Here is a 17,477-nt window from a genome sequence, read left to right as displayed (position 1 = left end):
TACAATTTTGTTTAGTCCGGGATAGGGGAATCCGGATCATTGATTTCGATAATCAACGGTCCGTATAACGAAACGGTTGAACGGTTGAGATTACACACAGTAGTGTGCAATCCGGACTGTTGATTGTCGAAATCAACGGACAACGGTTTGGATGTGCACACACATGGTGACACAGCACGTCCCCTGGTCCCTCATACAGTGGGTGAACATTACTCACTTTGTGGCGTCAATACGGAACTCCATTTTAATAATTGGAATTGTTGATTTTGTAGGGCTTGATTTTCTAGTAACTTTCTTCTCTCATCACAAAAATAAAGTCCAATGATATAGATAAGTACTTGATAAAAAATATTCAATTCTCGGTCTAAAATTTGGAATCAAAACAAGAGTTATTTGATCAAATATTCAACGAACTGTGATTGAGATAATTTATTTGCAAAATTAACTTAAAACAATCAAGCTCTACAAAACTGAATAATGTTCACCCAAGTTTTTGGACGGTTGACAAAATTGCATTCTCAAACAATTCTGTCTTATTTGATGTCTCTTGCTTATTTCTTAAATTTAATAATTGGGTAAATAAAGGGTAAGTTGAAAACCGAGAGAGAACTCAAAAAAGAAAGAAAGAAAGAAAGAAAAGAAGAAGAACGGATAGAACAATCTAGAGATCATCAAGTTGTCCAATCCCCGTTTGGACAATCTAACGTACTTAACGGTCACCTCCACGCTACCAGGTCCCCGAATTCCTAATTCCATAGGACACATCCATACGACCAATGTCTGAAATTCTTTTTTGTAAGTGGAACATGCAATGCAATGGATATCCCTTATAAAGAGGGGGTATAATTTGTACTAGTATAACATTCTTTATGTGATTTACAAGGTTCAAGGTTCGGGTAACGACACCCCCACTTTGTCCTCCTGTGAAGTCTGATTGTATTCTAGTAATTTTTGGTGACACGATAGCAGTTATGGCTTCGGAACCCACCACAGATTGAAAAAGGCCTTTTATGGTCGCTCCTCTTACGGATTTTCTAACAATTGAGTTGTTATCAAAAAGAAAATCTTGACATAAATTTTTGGAAACATTTCTCCAACAAGGTTTTGTATTTTCGAAATTCATGTCAATCTACACTCTACAGTCCTCCCTTCGTTGCCTGTTTATTTCTTTTTTTCATTTTCAAGAAGTTTTCTTCAGTGACCAAACAATAAGACTGGTGATACAAGCTAGCAAGGGCTATGATGCTCCCAATTGTTCCTAAGCATTATAGATTGTATGGGTTGTGAAAACATCTCAGAAATAAGTGTAGTAAGTAGCTATACAAACCATATAATAGTAGGTGTTGCCTTAGTAAATAGTATATAAACCCTATTTTTGTCGTAAATAATATTCTGATTTTTTGTAGAAAAATAGTAAAACTATTTTTTAGCAAAACTACCTTACTACCTTGCTATTTGGTGGGTGGTTTTGATCTAACAGCCATGGTTTACATATTTTCCAATTTAAGAGTCCATATTCGATGGGAGCATCATGCTCTCATACCATTTGGGAGCATGACGTAAAGTTTCCCTACTATATTGTGTAAGATTTCATCTTTGGGAAGGGAAGTTGAATACAGCCTCAGATGGACAAAACATGCTCAAGGCCATAACAAGAACAAAACATAGGTGACAAAACATGCTCAAGGCCTACCATAACAAGAACAGTAAATGAAATCATCCAAGCTGATGCCTGATAGAATCTTTCCTATTGCTAGGACCCCTTTATTATAAGAGAAATGGATTCAATAACCACCACTGGGGCAGATAAGTTCTTATTCTGCTTTTGACATCCGTCGGTTCTGTATGCAAATCCTCCTAGAAAATGTTTCCTCACAAGGCTTTGTTGTCTATCCTCTAATCTCAAGGTGACTCGATACTTCTAACGAACTTCTTAGCCTGTCACAAGAAAGAAGAACAAATTGAGAAGCAGCATAACATCAAGAACCAGGCTATACTAAAAGCGGACACCTCAAAAATTAACTATGTGGCTATGAATGTTATCTCAGTGTCTTACAAGAAAGAAATTGTGATTCCAAGTATTCATAAGTGGTATATTTATCCTGTCTGAAATCTTTTGACTTCCAAAACCACACAGTTCAGTTGACAGTAGAGTAATTTCTGCCAAACAGAAGTGAAGCAAGCTACAACACTGTGGTCGCTTAAGTTTGTAGTTTTTACCTGCTCCAAGGTTAGAAACATGATCACATTCCAAGATCCTAACCGTCCAAAATTCGGGATAAAGCCCTTGTAGAAAGCCAAAGGCCCCTGCAAACCAGAGAAAGTCATGAGGGTGACGCAGTTGAGAATCAACATTTTTCACTTTCAAGACAGATTATCATAAAATGCTGGATAAAAAGAGTAAAAATAGCCCATCAATTTTGATTATTAACTAAAAGTAAATCAGAAGATAGCCATTCCACTACATTAAAATAGGGTTTCTTGTATGCTTTTTTTATGGTGTTAAAGTAGGCCTGAAACGCCAGAGGGGCGTTTTGGCGGATCAAAAAAAAAAAAGTAGGCCTGAAACTAGGGATGATATTTAACCACATATGGAAATTAGCTCACTCTATCTGTTAGTGCACGAGGATATACGTTGATGGGCACAAACTGAACTGCAGATTACGTATACTCTTTCTTTTATTAGATAAGCATGCAGCGATGCCAAAAGACAGCGATTTTTTTCTGGCAATCTAATTGTGATAAGAATACTTCTTAAACCGGTGTGTACTTTTGAGATAAAAAAAAAAAAATCCTCATTCTCAACATTTTATTATACGAAAAAAGAAAATTACAAAAAGAATAGATCTTCCAAAACAGAACATTTTCCCACATGATAACATTCTTCCATACATAATGATGAGAATTGTGGGAGAGGGAAAATGCAGTAAAACATGGTGAAAAAATGACAAACTTACGTCATTCTTCAAAGTCTTCACAAAACAATCAAGCGTATTTTTGTATGCAGAAGAATCCCCCATCATTCTTGACTTAACCTGCACCATTACATTGTGCGAAGTTGCCTCCATAAGCCACAGCAGTAAGACCTAGTCTCAATCCAAGTATACTTTCAAGGAAGCAAAATCTGAGCTAACCTCCATTCTACTGTTTTAGAATTAAACGCATTCAGTAACATCAAATAGCAACCAGAGGAGTTCAGTAATTTTTGGAAAATAGCCTACATTACCTATTTAAGGTAATGAAAAGTACATAATGTTCCACATGATTGCAAGACCATTCCATCAGACAAATTATCGACTTCTATTTTAACTTGGTTTGAATTGAGACATCAGAACTCTAGAAACTAAAACTGACATAATGCAAAATCCACCTGCATGAATCTGATCATGATCTGAAACCAGAGTGCTAATGTCTGTGCACTGACTTATATAGTTGGCAAATCCTCCAATTTATCGTGCAATTATGCAAAACTAGACAACTTGCAAGACTGATCGCACCATGAGTCATTTAATCTCTTCGCCACCCGAAATTAGGAGACAAACAAACCATACTAATGCCTATTTACCTTACCTCTCAAAAACTAGCAACCGTACAGGTTCTATAAAACTATGTTAAGAAGATAAATAAAATACAATGACAAATGATCAACTCATGTGATATGTCAAGATGACTTTCTAAGTTGAGACTAGGTTTTCATCCAAAATCATACTCTCTCATCCACACATGGTACAAGAGCTTCTGGTTTTTTTAGTACATTTGTCTAACGGGACCTAATGATGCTTCCATATCAGTCAATATGCAACCATGAGCAGAAGTTACAGTGCTATATGGATACGGTCATAAAAGGAAAATGCAGAAGAGCACTAAATGATGACAGTTGAGGTAGATAAACACACAATCACAGATATGAGGAAGGTTCTCAACTGACTATCCACGTGCTACATGTCCTCAATCCTCACCCTAAGTTCTTCAAACACCAGCGGATTAACAAAAGGATCTCCTCCAGCAACCAGAAAAAATATTGAAACTTGAGAATAACATACCACGTCAACTGGAGAGCCAATACAGACTGCGAAAAAGCCAGCCCCCAAAGCAGAAAATAAATGAGTAACAACATTATCCGTGAACCCGGGAATCTTTAGAATTGTCTGCATGGTGATGGAAAAGTGGGCTTCAGGACATAGCTTACAAGCACATAATAGAGTTACAAAAAAAAAATAAAGAAAGAAAGAAAGAAAGGAGTTAGACACTGGAACTTCTAAGGGTGCATTACCTCCTTCACTTGATCATAGCTAGCTAGTTCAGCAGCATTTATAATTGCGTTTCGGGCAACGTTAGGCCCAAGCCCAGTCCATAGAGCCCCAACTCCTTCCTACATTATAAATCCAGATTTCTTAAATTAGGTAAAAGCACCACACCAATAGGCATTAGATTTTCTTGGGAGGAGAGGGGAGTGGTAGAGTGGAATTGAAAATTTTGACCTGTCTCAGAATAGTAGAATAAGCATTCAGTGCACCAGAATATCGCCTTGGCACACCAGGAGGCAATTTTCCTTCAGCTTGGAGTCTGACTTTCACGAGATCAGTAGGGTTTGCAATTGTAATTCCAAGAGCACCTATTTGAAGTACAAGCATCCACATGATATTAAAAAGCAGGAAAGGTATTGGTACCAGAATAAAATATCCCACATATGACCTAAATTCTGCGCGCATCTACAAGAGGTAACTAGCACAAGTTACACAAATTTTGTACATAACCATGCGAAAAGATGCAAAAGCGAAACATCTACCACATATTCTCACCAGTAGTAAGTGCAGCAAGTACTTTCTTGGACAAAGGAACGTCCCCAACAAAATTATCACCGACATAGAAGGCCTTAACCTGTTGATACAAAAAATCATGTGAAAAAACCTGCGACTTTGCCAGTACCAAAAGCATGAGTAACTTGGTCAAGCATAGGAAATAGATACGAAACATACAGGTTCGTACATCCCAATTCTTACACCTCCAAATAGGCATTGACGATGTAATCCAGGTACAATGCCTTTCCAGAGAGAAGCTAGGCCTTCTTCTCTCGCAATAGTAGCAACTGTACCCAACATTCCCTTATATTTTGGTAAAGTTAATGCATCCCCTGCAACTGCTTTCTTTTGGAGCTGAAGCCTAACCTTAGCAGTGTCCAATGGAATAGTACACAGCTGCACAAGGTCAAAAGTATGTGGATCAGACTATAGTAGGAAAACTTGTTAAATCAAGTACACGTAAAACAAGGTGTATCATTTAAGGAACATATTCTTTACTGTCATAATAAGGATGAGGACGAAATTTAAAACTCGTTCCAAAAGTTAACAAATGCTTAAAACTTGTACTTTGTCAGAGCCAATTTAGTTTTCTCAACAATGTTCACTTCAAATATGTAGAATTTAACGTTTTTTTTGGCAATTTTACTACCAACAGGTCCTGATTTGTGTACACTTCAGTTTTTCACGGACGTTTATGTCTTTTTTGGGCCTGTGTTTACTGTTTTCCCCCTGACCTGTGCGAGAATTTTACATTGAGTGTGTGAACTATGGGGTTATTATCGGAAAAAACTATGTAGGGAAGTTATGTTCTTTTGGGCTGGAACTGGATGTGTAGGTTCCCTAATATTGGACATCGACGGAAGTCTATCCTATTTTGGCACAAAAAGACAATTAATGAGTAGTCATCCCATGAAAATTATACATCACAACTCTTACATCCAGCTAGAATTGAGGCTTAGAAACAAATTTATGTAACACTGGGGACACATTTACTATATGACTTTACCAACCAAGAGGCCTTTGGCCCAACAACATTAGGGTACACTTAAGTGCTAGGGAGAAAGGACGAGTTGAACTCCTCCTCCACGGTGTTAATCTAACTATTCTAACAATACTAACTTTCACGATGAGAACAAAAAACTATAATGACAAAACCATCCGGGTAGTTCTATGTAACCATTTCCTATTTTCTGATAAACCCTACCTACATAACCTCATAGCATTATGTAGGAATTAAAACAAACAAAAATACGAATTATACTCAAATCAATCCAAAATCACCATTAATCCCCCACCATGATAAGAAAAATCCATACGTGAATGCAAGAAATCCGTACATATATATTATTGATAACTCAAGTGTCCTAGACTAATTCTGGGACCAATCCTACTATCCACTAGTGGGGGCAAAATTCATAGACAATCATTCACAAATCAATCCGAAATCACCAATAATCCCCCGACCTTGATAAGCAAAATCCCTCCATGAATGCAAGAAATCCGTACATATATATTATTGATAACTGAAATGTTTCGGCCAGCTTACACACACCTCGACTAATCCTAGGACCAATACTTCCATCCACTAGCGGGGGCAAAATGCATATACAATCACCGCTAATTCACCGACCTTGAAAACTATAATTCATGAAACCGTTCAAGAAACTAAACTTCAGAGTCCAGGGTACAGATATCAAAATTAGCAGAGTATAAGAGCACAAGAAATCGGGGACAAACAAAGACGGGCAAAATAAGCAAATAGAAACGATACCTCGGCGAAGCAAGCAGCAAATGCGCTACTGGCGAACGTTCCGGCGAAGGAAATGTTTGATTTCGTATTGTGATCCGCCATTTAGACTATTCCAGAAGAGAGAAAGAGAGAGGAAAAAGAAAAACTCAAGAATGAAGCTCGGACTCTATGACGCGATGAAGCATGGGTTCTTATACCAGCAGATAGATATAGATGATTATTATATATATATATATATATATATAGAGAGAGAGAGAGAGAGAGAGAGAGAGAGTGAGAGAGAGAGAGAGAGAGAGGGTTTATGGAATCTCTCGGGAAAAGCAAAGTAGAAAAGGGTGGTGGCGCAATTAGAGAGAGAGAGAGAGAGAGAGGGTTTATGGAATCTCTCGCGAAAAGCAAAGTAGAAAAGGGTGGTGGCGCAATTGGGTCTTGCATTCGTTCCGTGCTGTGTCGATCGTCACCCGCCATTTATTTATTCGTTGGTTGCGTCCGTGGGTTCAGATTACCTACGGTTGTTTTCTTCTGCCGCTGCTGCAATATCTGAAGTTGATCGAATGGTGGAGAGACACGTCACGCCGAAGTGGCAAATTTGGAAATGGGATTGCGATGGTAGATTTCCTATATTATCCTTTTTGGTTGTTGGACAAGAGAGGTGCTACAGTTTTCGAAGGGAGGGATCGGATTCCCGACGTCGCGTCGGGTCCACTTCGGCCACCAGACGGCTGATACGAGCCGTCCAAAAATTCTAAAAAAATGGGCCTACGCGATAATCAACGGCGTCCGACATGTGTAGGTGGCTAATCCAAACTTTCCATTTTTGTGTGTACGACGGCTCAGATCAGCCGTCCGGTGGCCGGAGTGGGCCTGGCGCAGCGTCGGAAATCCGGTCGGGAGCCCTCCGTCGAGAACCTTAGATTTTCTGGTTGGGCAAATGGGATTGGTACACCAACGTGGCCACATGTGCAATTTTTAAACTTAATTAATATTGGGAATACGGTCCATATTTGATTTGCAGTACATAGGTCAAGATTAATAATTAAATCGACTGCAACTCTCTCTAAATTTCGGGAAGAAAAACATGAGAAAAATGACTCAAATGAGACGGTTCCTAGTCATCAGACTCATCACATAAATGGAAAGGGTGATCTTGTAATTCTCAATTTGTCAAGATGATTTGGTAGATATTTATCATTTTGGGGAAAAAAAGTAATTTTCTCCCACGTTTGATTATACTGTGAGGGAAGAGGATTAAAAATCAAGACGTGATATTAATCAGACGAAATGGTATACGTGAATTAACGAACCCACCCTATACCAGTTTCAAATAATCTTCATGCCATGTATAAAGATGTTGAGAAATTTTATATTATAGTAGTTGCCTGGGACATGGCCACAAGATGTCCTAATATATTTCTTAATATACATTCGTGTAGAATTTTAGTCCAAACAAATTATGTGCAATTAATTGTGAAGGGAGTTGGGGTGTCACTTGATGTGCTCTAGGACCACCAAATCATGTACATGATCAAGGCCATAGTACTACAAGCTAGTCTAACTTCGAACCTCAAAATATTGATTTCATGTTCTCAACTAGAGTGGTGTACGCGTAGGATACTTTCTACACTTTATTGGAATTAGTACATTAATTAGGATGATGTGGTCAACTTATCATGTCATATTCCTAATAAAATTGATTCCTCAAATACATTCCATGATAAATAAATAAAAAAAGTATCAATCATATTTAAATTTATCAAATCCCATTGAATTAAGAAAATAATTCAATCCAATCCCACTAAATTGGGAAAACAATTCAATCAAATCCCACTAAATTAGAAAGCAATATAACATAATATATGTATATCATAGGGAAAAGGGTAAGAAAGATAATTCTTACACTAAGAGGATGAAAACATAAACATGAAAAAATAGTGGGATGAATTTTTATATGGCATGAATAAAGATAATGGATATTTAAATATTCCTAAGATAAAAGACAGTGAAGCAACTGGAGCAGGAAGACCCCACAGCATTGTATACCAATGTATGAAACTAATGAAAGTGGCTGCCTTCACAAAGAACAATAGGCCATGTGGGTGAATATGCAAGAAATTCATACATATATATTATTGATAACTCAAGTGTTCCGACCAGCTTACGTGCATCTCGACTAGATTAATTCTAAGATCAATTCTACCATTCGCTAGCGGGGGCAAAATTCATATACAATCATTCACAAATCAATCCGAAATCACCACTAATCCCCCGACCTTGATAAGCAAAATCCCTACGTGAATGCAAGAAACTCATACATGTATATATATTATTCATAAGTTCGTAACTCAATGTTCAGGCAAGCTTACACGCATCTCGACTAGACTAATCGTGGGACCAATTAATCCTTTGATCCACTAGCGGGGGCAAAATTCATATACAATCACCACTACTAATCCACCGACGGACCGACCTCGAAAACTATAATTCATGAAACCGTTCAAGAAACTAAACTTCAGAGTCCAGGGTACAGTTATGAATTATGATAAGAGCACAAGAAATCGGGGACAAACAAAGACGGGCAAATAAGCAAATAGAAACGATACCTCGGCGAAGCAAGTAGCAAATGCGCTACTGGCGAACGTTCCGGCGAAGGAAATGTTCGATTTCGTATTGTGACCCGCCATTAGACTATCCCAGAAGACAGAGAAGGTAAAAAAAAAACTCAAGAATGAAGCTCGGATTCTATGTTAGCTAAGAAGCATTCAAGCATGTGTTTTTATACAAGCAGATAGATATAGATGATTATTATACGTAGAGAGAGAGAGAGAGAGAGAGAGGGTTTATGGAATCACAGTAGGATACTTTCTACAATTTATTGGAATCACAGTAGGATAAAAGAAAGTGAAGCAACTGGAGTGGCAGATCCCAGAGGTTGTATACCAATAAGTGAAAGTGGATGCTTTGGAGTGAACTGGGCCATCAGCCATGCGGAGAGTGATTATTCAGTGCTCATGGAGTGCCGCCACATGGTGCTCCACAAGTTTTTTCCACCACACTTGGCGTGATGGAAAAAGCCCATGGACCACCACGTGGTGTGCAGTGGAAAAAACCCGTGGAGTACAACATGACGGCGCTCCTACAACGTGTAATTTTCCCATGCGGAAAGCATGTCACCGTAGCACCAGGGGACAAATAAGGTTACTAATGGTTTAGCATTTTTGTTCTTTAGATGACAAAGTAACAAAGTTTAAATCAAGTTCATAATAGGTCGTTCTATATAAAATATTCTGATTCCACACTTTAACCTCGCAAAAAACAAACCAGGCTATTGAGAAAATTCAAAAGGACACAATTTTTACTTTTAGTGCAAAAATGAATGCAGGTCAAGGGGAGTTAAAAGGATCCTCTCATTTGATCCGACACAAAATGAGACCATAATAGGTCCCGTTTTGCGTCCATGGAAAAATCTAACTCGTTCAAGTGAAGGCAGAACGGCGATAATGGAAAAATCTAACTCGTTCAAGTGAATGCAGAACGGCGATAAATATGCAACAGCAAATCAACACCTTGTATCTTATCCTAGTATTACCGATTTTGTGGCAAGAAAGAAATATAAATTCAAAAACCAAGATCAAATACTCCCACGCGGTAGAACAAAAGGGGGAACGAAAGGAACATTTTTCTCATGTACATTGAATCAATGATAAACAGTATACATAGTTTCTACAACAGTATAATTCAATCTTTGATGGCAATGCAATTCTATAGATATCTTGTTACCTTCCATGATTTCACAAAAAAAATGGCACTAGTTTGAGAGAGAGAGAGAGAGAGAGAGAGAGAGAGAGAGAGAGAAATTTGGTTCGAGTCTGAGTCCACCCAAAAATAAGGGCCGAAATTGACCCCAACTGGAAGGAGGTAGACCTATAAGCCCTTTCCATGGATATTTCTCGACTTTGAAGCACCGGTCCAACGATATAACAGGCAGAAACTCCCACCTTTCCATTTCGAACTGAAACGGATAAAAAACAAAACAATGATTGAGCTTGAGCATGCGTTACGAGCATGGCTTTCGAAAGGCGTGTGACGAGAAAAAATAATGTAAAAAGTCCGGGGTCTCATTTGCTTCTCTTCTTTGCTTCACTGTATAGGATAACTCCGATGACTGTAAGTGCGTAGCCCAGCATCCCTGTTACTGAGACTGGGTTCTTGAATATTAGAATGGAGATAACAACGGCAACAGCACCTTTTGCATTTCCCAGTACCTGGAAAAAGCATTCACGGGTTTAACATCTAAGTCAAAGAATTTGAACAACAGGTAAAAATGTCAGCAAAGATGCTCATTTGTGGGAGAATATAGAACAGACTGTCCGTATGTTTGACAACGCCACTAATAGTGACGAGGTTAAAGATACCAAATTCGATGCTTATATATGGTCAAACAAATGGGCACTCAGTGGCATTTCCTTGTTCAAGCACAACTCAACCAGAAATCCTAGATTGCATATGGAAATTGGAACTACAAATGTTGAAGTTCAACTTCTACCAACGATGCAACTTTTCTACACTACAAGCAAAGCAAAACAAATCGGACGAAGCCCTCCAGCTGCATTAGCCAAAAAGGTCACAAGGTTTTGGTTCCGAAAAGGATCGAAGAGTATGCGAATGGCAAGGAGCAAACAGAAAGGTTCACATCCCAGTCCGCTTGTGCATTTTTTAGGTGGAGTGGAAGGGATGAACAAATTTGAGGTTAAGAAAAAAGGGACCTCCAGTGGCGTAAACTCGATTTTACTCTCAAAGTCAAGAAGTGGTTTCTCTGTCTCATCAAAACTGAATTCAACATTTCTCGTTAACCAAGTTCAGCCTACTTTTACTTCACACCACACAACAATCAAGTGTGCAAAAAATTCAACACTTCCCACATCAAGTCATATCCTCCCAACTCTTTATATATATATATATATATATATATATATATATAATCATGAGATGTTCATAGCACAAGCATCGTGTGTGCACATCCTCTAGTATGTCCATCCGTCCGGAAGTTGGATAAGACCATATAAATACTTGATGATTTAGAAACCAACTAAAATCAGTATCTACTCAGATTAAGGATCTTATCAATCAGCATATCAAAAAAAAAAAAAAATTCAGCTGACTGGATCTCATCAATCAGCTGCCTCCCACCCTTCACTTACCTCTGATCCTTCAATTATCCACTATTCCTGCTATACAGACACAAACACTTCCTCTATTGATGGCTGGTTTTCAAACTTGTAGACTTGTATAACCCATGTCCAATATTGTCACTACATGCACTTCCTTGACAATAACTTAAAGGTGTCACAGTCAGTTCTGGCAAGCACTCTGACACAATCATGAGAGAGAAGCGATTTTCCAACTCAACAATCCTTATTGAAGCAGAATTTGAGGAGCTTGCATATAACCATTAGCTATTTCTAGCGGTACGGGTGTAGATCATATAGTCACCACATAGAAGATGGGTAGTTTTCAGTGCTTTTCCTTAGTTTTTTTGTATGGTCCGTCAATCTAGCAACAAAAATCCTGGTTTGTGAAGGTCAGGACTCAGGAGTTAAAATTTTGAAACGAACACTAAAATGTATCGCCATGAAGAAAAAGGGCAACAATCCTGCTACTGTTTCAAACAACACAGATTTTAAGATTTTTCGAAGCAAAACACAACTCTATGTCGTAACTCAAGAACATGTCACATGCAGCTCCTAAAATAATTACCAGTAGGACCAAACTGAAGCGCTGACAGCAATTAAAAACTTGATTAAACAAAAGAAAAAAAGAGAGGAAAAGGTAAGATATTGACAATAAGTTTTTATTTTAAACCTACGGTTCTCCTTGCTGATTTGTCAGTAATAGAGTGGATACCTATAGAAACTATCACTAAAATCAACAAAGTAACATAAAAGCCACTTGCATTGAGAATTCTCTGAAGACAAATCTAGCACATCCTTTGTAAGTTATTCTCAATTTCTCAGAGTACGTGTTGACTAAACAGTCTTAGGTTCCAAGCTCAATCTTAGAATTTCATATTTATATGGCCTTTTTTCCGTTGCGAGATTGGGTTTTCCTGTACTAATTACAATTTAACTAATTTCTTTCTTGATCCTTTATTACTTTCCAGACTGATTTTAGTGCAACACATTTATCAAATAGGAAAGGATAAGGAAATTCTGTTTCTGCATTGTGGGGTATATTAGTAGCGGTGTGACGGTGTCTAAACTGCATCACATAAAAATTTACAGCACAAGAGGATAAAATCAACTGTTCATGCTATAACATTCAACTAGCTACCAACAGCAACTATATGTGGAGATTTTGCTAGTTCTAGCACAAAGAATAGACCAACAGATCATAATCCCATGCATGAGATGAACATCATGGGTCAAATGCGCACACAGAACGTCATCAGATTAACATGAAAACTTGTCTGGTCACTAGGGTGAATAACTGATCAAGGTACTTTGAATGGATGACTTAGGGATGGCAATATATACCGAACCGATGGGTACCCGAACCGAACCGCTCTCTTTTCCTCAAACCATAACCAATTTTTTCCCGTGTGCGTATGGTTATGGTAGAGGCCATGGATAACCGATTGGTTATCGGTTCGGTTATGGTTTTATCTGTTGCTCAAACCGATATAGGGTTTCTGTGTAGAATCTGTGTAAAATCATCCCCCCAAAATTAAAGGCGCACTAAACAGCACCTGCACTTTCTCCATTAACGATTATGAGCTCAAATACAAATCAAAATCACAGGTGCTATAACCATGGACAAGCTTAAGAAGCTGAGCAGAATCAGCGTCAATGGGGGAAGAATGAGATCTAGAGGGGCTAGTTTCAATTTGTATCATTTTTTTAATCTAATTTGTTGGACTGATTCCGTTTCTATGGTTTAATCTGTCTTTTTGTTGAGTTAATTTGAAGAGATATAAGCAGTTTTGAGACAATCGCGAAAAAACTGGAATCGATTTCAAATATGAGTCCCACAAACAAAGAGGATTAGAAAAGAGAGAGAAGAAACTGATGATTCACCTTTGGAGAAATCATCATTCACCATTGGAGAGGAAAGTATAAATAAAGGGGTTTGATAATATGAGTCCCACATCGGTAAAGCGGAAACACAATTGGAATGAGGAGGAATATTTGATAGCCTGAGGCAGATGGAAGGTTTCTTAGTGCTTTGGGCAATGATACAGTTACCCGTTCTGTTCCGGGAACCCTGTTGGGTATGTTATGGGATAGGTTACCAAATCTCCAATGGGAATCTGGGCGGATTCAGGTAGGTTATTCGGATACTGGGTACACCAGTACGGATATCCTAATATCCGCCCCATTGCCATTCCTTGGATGACTTAACAGTAAACCATTATTCATAGTCTTAGGCCTTGCCTTTGCTATATAAGAGGCAATTAACACTGAAAGGTAGAATTGGTCCTCATATAGATTGATAAAGTAACAATGACAAACACAAAGTTACTAAATTAGCTTAGGTCATCAACGTGCTTACGAAGTCCCATGTCCTTTATGAATTTCACTAAAATGACCACATAACATACACATAATATGAAAGTATTAAACTATAAACCAAGAGAAGATTTTCTGGGACAATGGGGCATACCTGGAGAGTCAAAGCGCTGGTGCTTTTAGTGACCAAGAAATTGGTCAAGTTTACAAAATATGCCAAGGCAGAATTGAATAGTAGATACCATACTATTTTGATATCATTTCTGGCAAGAGCTATCGTGATCCCAACCACATTTTCCTCCATAAGCAGTGTCGCAGGAAGTAAAAATACCACAGCCATTGGTGCCATGTACAGCAGAAGGTTCATAGAATTCAGCTTTTCCCTGGAGAACAATAACAATACGTACAGTCTGAGTTTTTAGTAAGACAAGTAGATAGATAGTTGCGTACTAAAAATAATGGCCCCAAGATCTCTAAAATTTGGTAAAAATACAGAACAAAAGTAGTCCTTACCCTTCAGAGGACAGCAAAATCCCTTGAAGCACTGACTTTAATGCCCTTGCAGCCGTAGCACCAACGCACACTATAAAACCAAATAGATGAAAACTTGGTTCACCCTGCAACACACGACAAAGAGGTAATAAGACAACATTAGCGGTACCTTTTGAAACATTCCAAGACCGTCTATTCATGATATCATCAGTTTTGAAGGAAATAAAAAAGGGAAACAAAGAACTGGATATTGTGTCTCAATCCAAACCTGCTTATGCAAACATGAACTCAAATCTCATCACCGGTTTTACACAGGAATGACCCACACTCAAAATCTCAACAATCCCATATTGACTATGGTTGTCATTTAAAGTCATTGTTATGGAAGCATTCATCTTCACCGAGGATGACTAGCTATAAATGTGGCTCTCTTCCACACATCCAATCCTCAATGCCTGTTCACAGTTCTTGGGTGAACTGTGATCTCGTACGATCATATCGAGTGAGCTACAACCACTTATGCGCTAACTGGTAACACTTTGGTGAAGTATCCAACAAATACTCCTATGAGCCAGAAATATTAAAGGAATAGCAATAGGAATGGGTGAATCATGGCAGCATAATCTGTCTCGCCCTTAGTTGCAGGGAGCTTCTAAAGTGGTGCCGCTCCCACCTCAAGAGTGCAATCTTTGCACTCCCAACTAAGGAGCTTGACGGGAGCCCGCTCCAGCCCGCTCCTTACGAAGATGGGAGCTTTTGTACAATCCTTGTATAGAAAAGCAGGGATTTATCTCTTGGCATTATTAATTAGTCTTTGATGAACTAATATATCTAGCCCAAGTCATGATATCTTGAAAAGAAAACCACATATTCCTACACTTAGAATGTGCAATATCAATACATCTAGGAGGTTCTTAGATACATTATTGGCCACGGCCCAAAACTTTTTAGAACTCATTTCCGCAAAAAGGTCCTAACCTTCAAAGATGTTAGTGATACCACACTGATAAATTGAAGATGTTTTCTAAACCTCAACACCATCCCCATTTCCCATAAAGATAAGAGTAGTATAGACAGAAAGCAATAAAAAATTGAGATAAACCGAATACATTTTCTTTATAGTTCATTATTCTTCAGTTTCACCAAACATGAAGAATTACAAAAGCACCTTTTCCAAGGAGTGAAAATCATATGCAAAACATAGATTTAAGAACTACGGAATCAAAAAACACAAAAAAACAACTTAAAACCAAGGAAGGAAGCCCTCCAATTTACTAGTTATGCAAGCTGTATCACATTCAAAACCATTAAAACCCAATTAATTCTTTGCCCAAGAAGAGTTGGTTCCATAAGAAGAGTGAATAAACTCTGCAATTCAAACAGATTCCAACCACCCAGGGGCAAACACAATGCGTGCCGGGGATGCCCGTGCCCCTTGACATCTCCAAATAACTCCACCAATTATACTAGTTTTTCAGATTGTTTTTGAAGAAGTCCTTTGAGATTGGCCCCAGCAAATTCCTTGGGTGAAAACAAAATCTTCAAATTCCTATATTTTGTGGAATAAACACCGTAAAATTTCAAGTTATCATCCATTGTGTGTAAATTAAGTGGGGCTACATATAAAACAGAATCTCGTTTTGTCCTCGAACCTAACAAGTACCCGTATTCAACTATGGAATATGCTGTTCATAAATCAATGTACATCCATGATGTGGTTTGGGCCTTAGTCACGAAATCCTTAAGTAAGGCCCTCCGCTCCAATCCTCTCTCTGCACTCACATTCTCAATCCTCTATCTCGCAAACTTTAGTACTTAGAGATATTTTAAAAGACGCTTTCACGCTCGCGTGTTGTCCCACTGTTCCCCAAGGGATTGGCCTAGTGGTCAAGGCTTGAGATTTAGGGGTTTGCTTCCTCCCAGGTCTCAAGTTCGAAACCTCTTAGGTGCTATCAATTCCCAAACCTATCAATTCCTTTGGGGACAGTCCATATATGGCTTTGCTCTGCCTTTAATTGGGACCCCTGCAAGTGGGCGGTGGGATTGGTTCCTCAAGATTAGTTAAGGTTCGTGTATGCTGACCTGAACAACTGAGTTTAAAGAAAAAAGGTTCGGCTCTCGCTAAGTTTAAATCCTGCATCTCTGCCACTTCAACCACCAATTCTTCCCCAATAACAACAACCAAGCTCGAAGAATATCCAAAATAACCCAATTCACAACAACAACAACAACAAAAAATTGAAATATGGGAAAAGGAGTTTACCCCACTGGCAATAACAACCCCGGTAACAACAGGCAAGAGCGTCAAGTACGTGAGCCAGGCCTCCCTCTTCACCGTCATCAGGTACGCGAAAACCGCGGTGAAGAACGGCGTCGTGGCCCCCACGGCCTGGGTAAACGACACGGGTAGGTACCTCAGCGAGACGTTCCCGCTGACGACGGACGTGCAGAACACGAGGCTGAGGGTCGCGATCTTGGCGAACTGGACCCGGGACCGGATCGCCTGCAGCGGCACCAGGCGCATCCACACGATGGCGACGTAGGAGAGCAGGGAGCAGGCGGTCATGTGGCACATGGTGAGGAAGATCGGGTACTTGAAGCCGTAGTTGCTGAGGAGGTACTTGTTCAGGAGCAGGACTCCGATGTTGGACGCGTACCACGCCGTCACGAGCCCGATCGTCGGCCACCGGCTCGAGGATTTCATCGAGTGTTTAGGGCTCCTTTTTGGGGCAGTGGGTGTGGAAGGGGTTGGGGGATCTGGAGATGGGTTAGAGGGTTTGGAGAGAGAGAGAGAGGAGGTAGGAGTGAGAGAGTGGGGGGGCGACGGGAACTGTTGTGAGGACGGTGACGGCGGTGGTGGTGGCGGTGGTGGTTGTGGGAATGTACCTGTCGTGTGTGACGACGGGGTGAGTCACACCAGTTTCATGAGTG

At 39.3% G+C, this 17,477-nt stretch overlaps 2 protein-coding genes and 1 long non-coding RNA gene across 4 annotated transcripts; all 3 read right to left on the bottom strand.

The window, feature by feature from the left end:
- Positions 1 to 1,669: 1,669 nt before the first annotated feature.
- LOC131326765 (mitochondrial uncoupling protein 1) lies at positions 1,670 to 9,452 on the bottom strand. Of its 2 annotated transcripts, none has more exons than XM_058359648.1 (9): positions 9,153 to 9,452; positions 4,980 to 5,198; positions 4,803 to 4,881; positions 4,482 to 4,615; positions 4,274 to 4,372; positions 4,044 to 4,148; positions 2,958 to 3,035; positions 2,221 to 2,307; positions 1,670 to 1,938 (listed from the first exon to the last, which is right to left on the bottom strand). In XM_058359648.1, the coding sequence occupies exons 1-9, from the start codon at positions 9,231 to 9,233 to the stop codon at positions 1,903 to 1,905; spliced, it is 918 nt and encodes a 305-aa protein (XP_058215631.1). In that variant the 5' UTR covers positions 9,234 to 9,452; the 3' UTR covers positions 1,670 to 1,902. The 2 variants fall into 2 exon arrangements, with proteins under 2 accessions (XP_058215631.1, XP_058215630.1); XM_058359647.1 differs by lacking the exon at positions 9,153 to 9,452 and adding an exon at positions 6,574 to 6,994.
- Positions 9,453 to 10,212: 760 nt separating this feature from the next.
- LOC131326764 (probable sugar phosphate/phosphate translocator At3g11320) lies at positions 10,213 to 17,250 on the bottom strand. Its single transcript, XM_058359646.1, has 4 exons — positions 16,810 to 17,250; positions 14,568 to 14,671; positions 14,209 to 14,437; positions 10,213 to 10,814 (listed from the first exon to the last, which is right to left on the bottom strand). Exons 1-4 carry the CDS (start codon positions 17,248 to 17,250, stop codon positions 10,668 to 10,670), a joined length of 921 nt encoding a protein of 306 aa, XP_058215629.1. The 3' UTR covers positions 10,213 to 10,667.
- Positions 11,524 to 14,202, bottom strand: LOC131326766 (uncharacterized). Its single transcript, XR_009200112.1, has 2 exons — positions 12,223 to 14,202; positions 11,524 to 12,102 (listed from the first exon to the last, which is right to left on the bottom strand). It is a non-coding gene; the product is annotated as an uncharacterized LOC131326766 (long non-coding RNA).
- Positions 17,251 to 17,477: the final 227 nt, after the last annotated feature.

Source organism: Rhododendron vialii, chromosome 5a, assembly GCF_030253575.1.
Source record: "Rhododendron vialii isolate Sample 1 chromosome 5a, ASM3025357v1".
NCBI classification, from domain to species: Eukaryota; Viridiplantae; Streptophyta; class Magnoliopsida; order Ericales; family Ericaceae; genus Rhododendron; species Rhododendron vialii.
The sequence above is the reverse complement of the archived record's forward strand: the minus strand, read 5'-3'. Positions and strand labels throughout refer to the sequence as shown.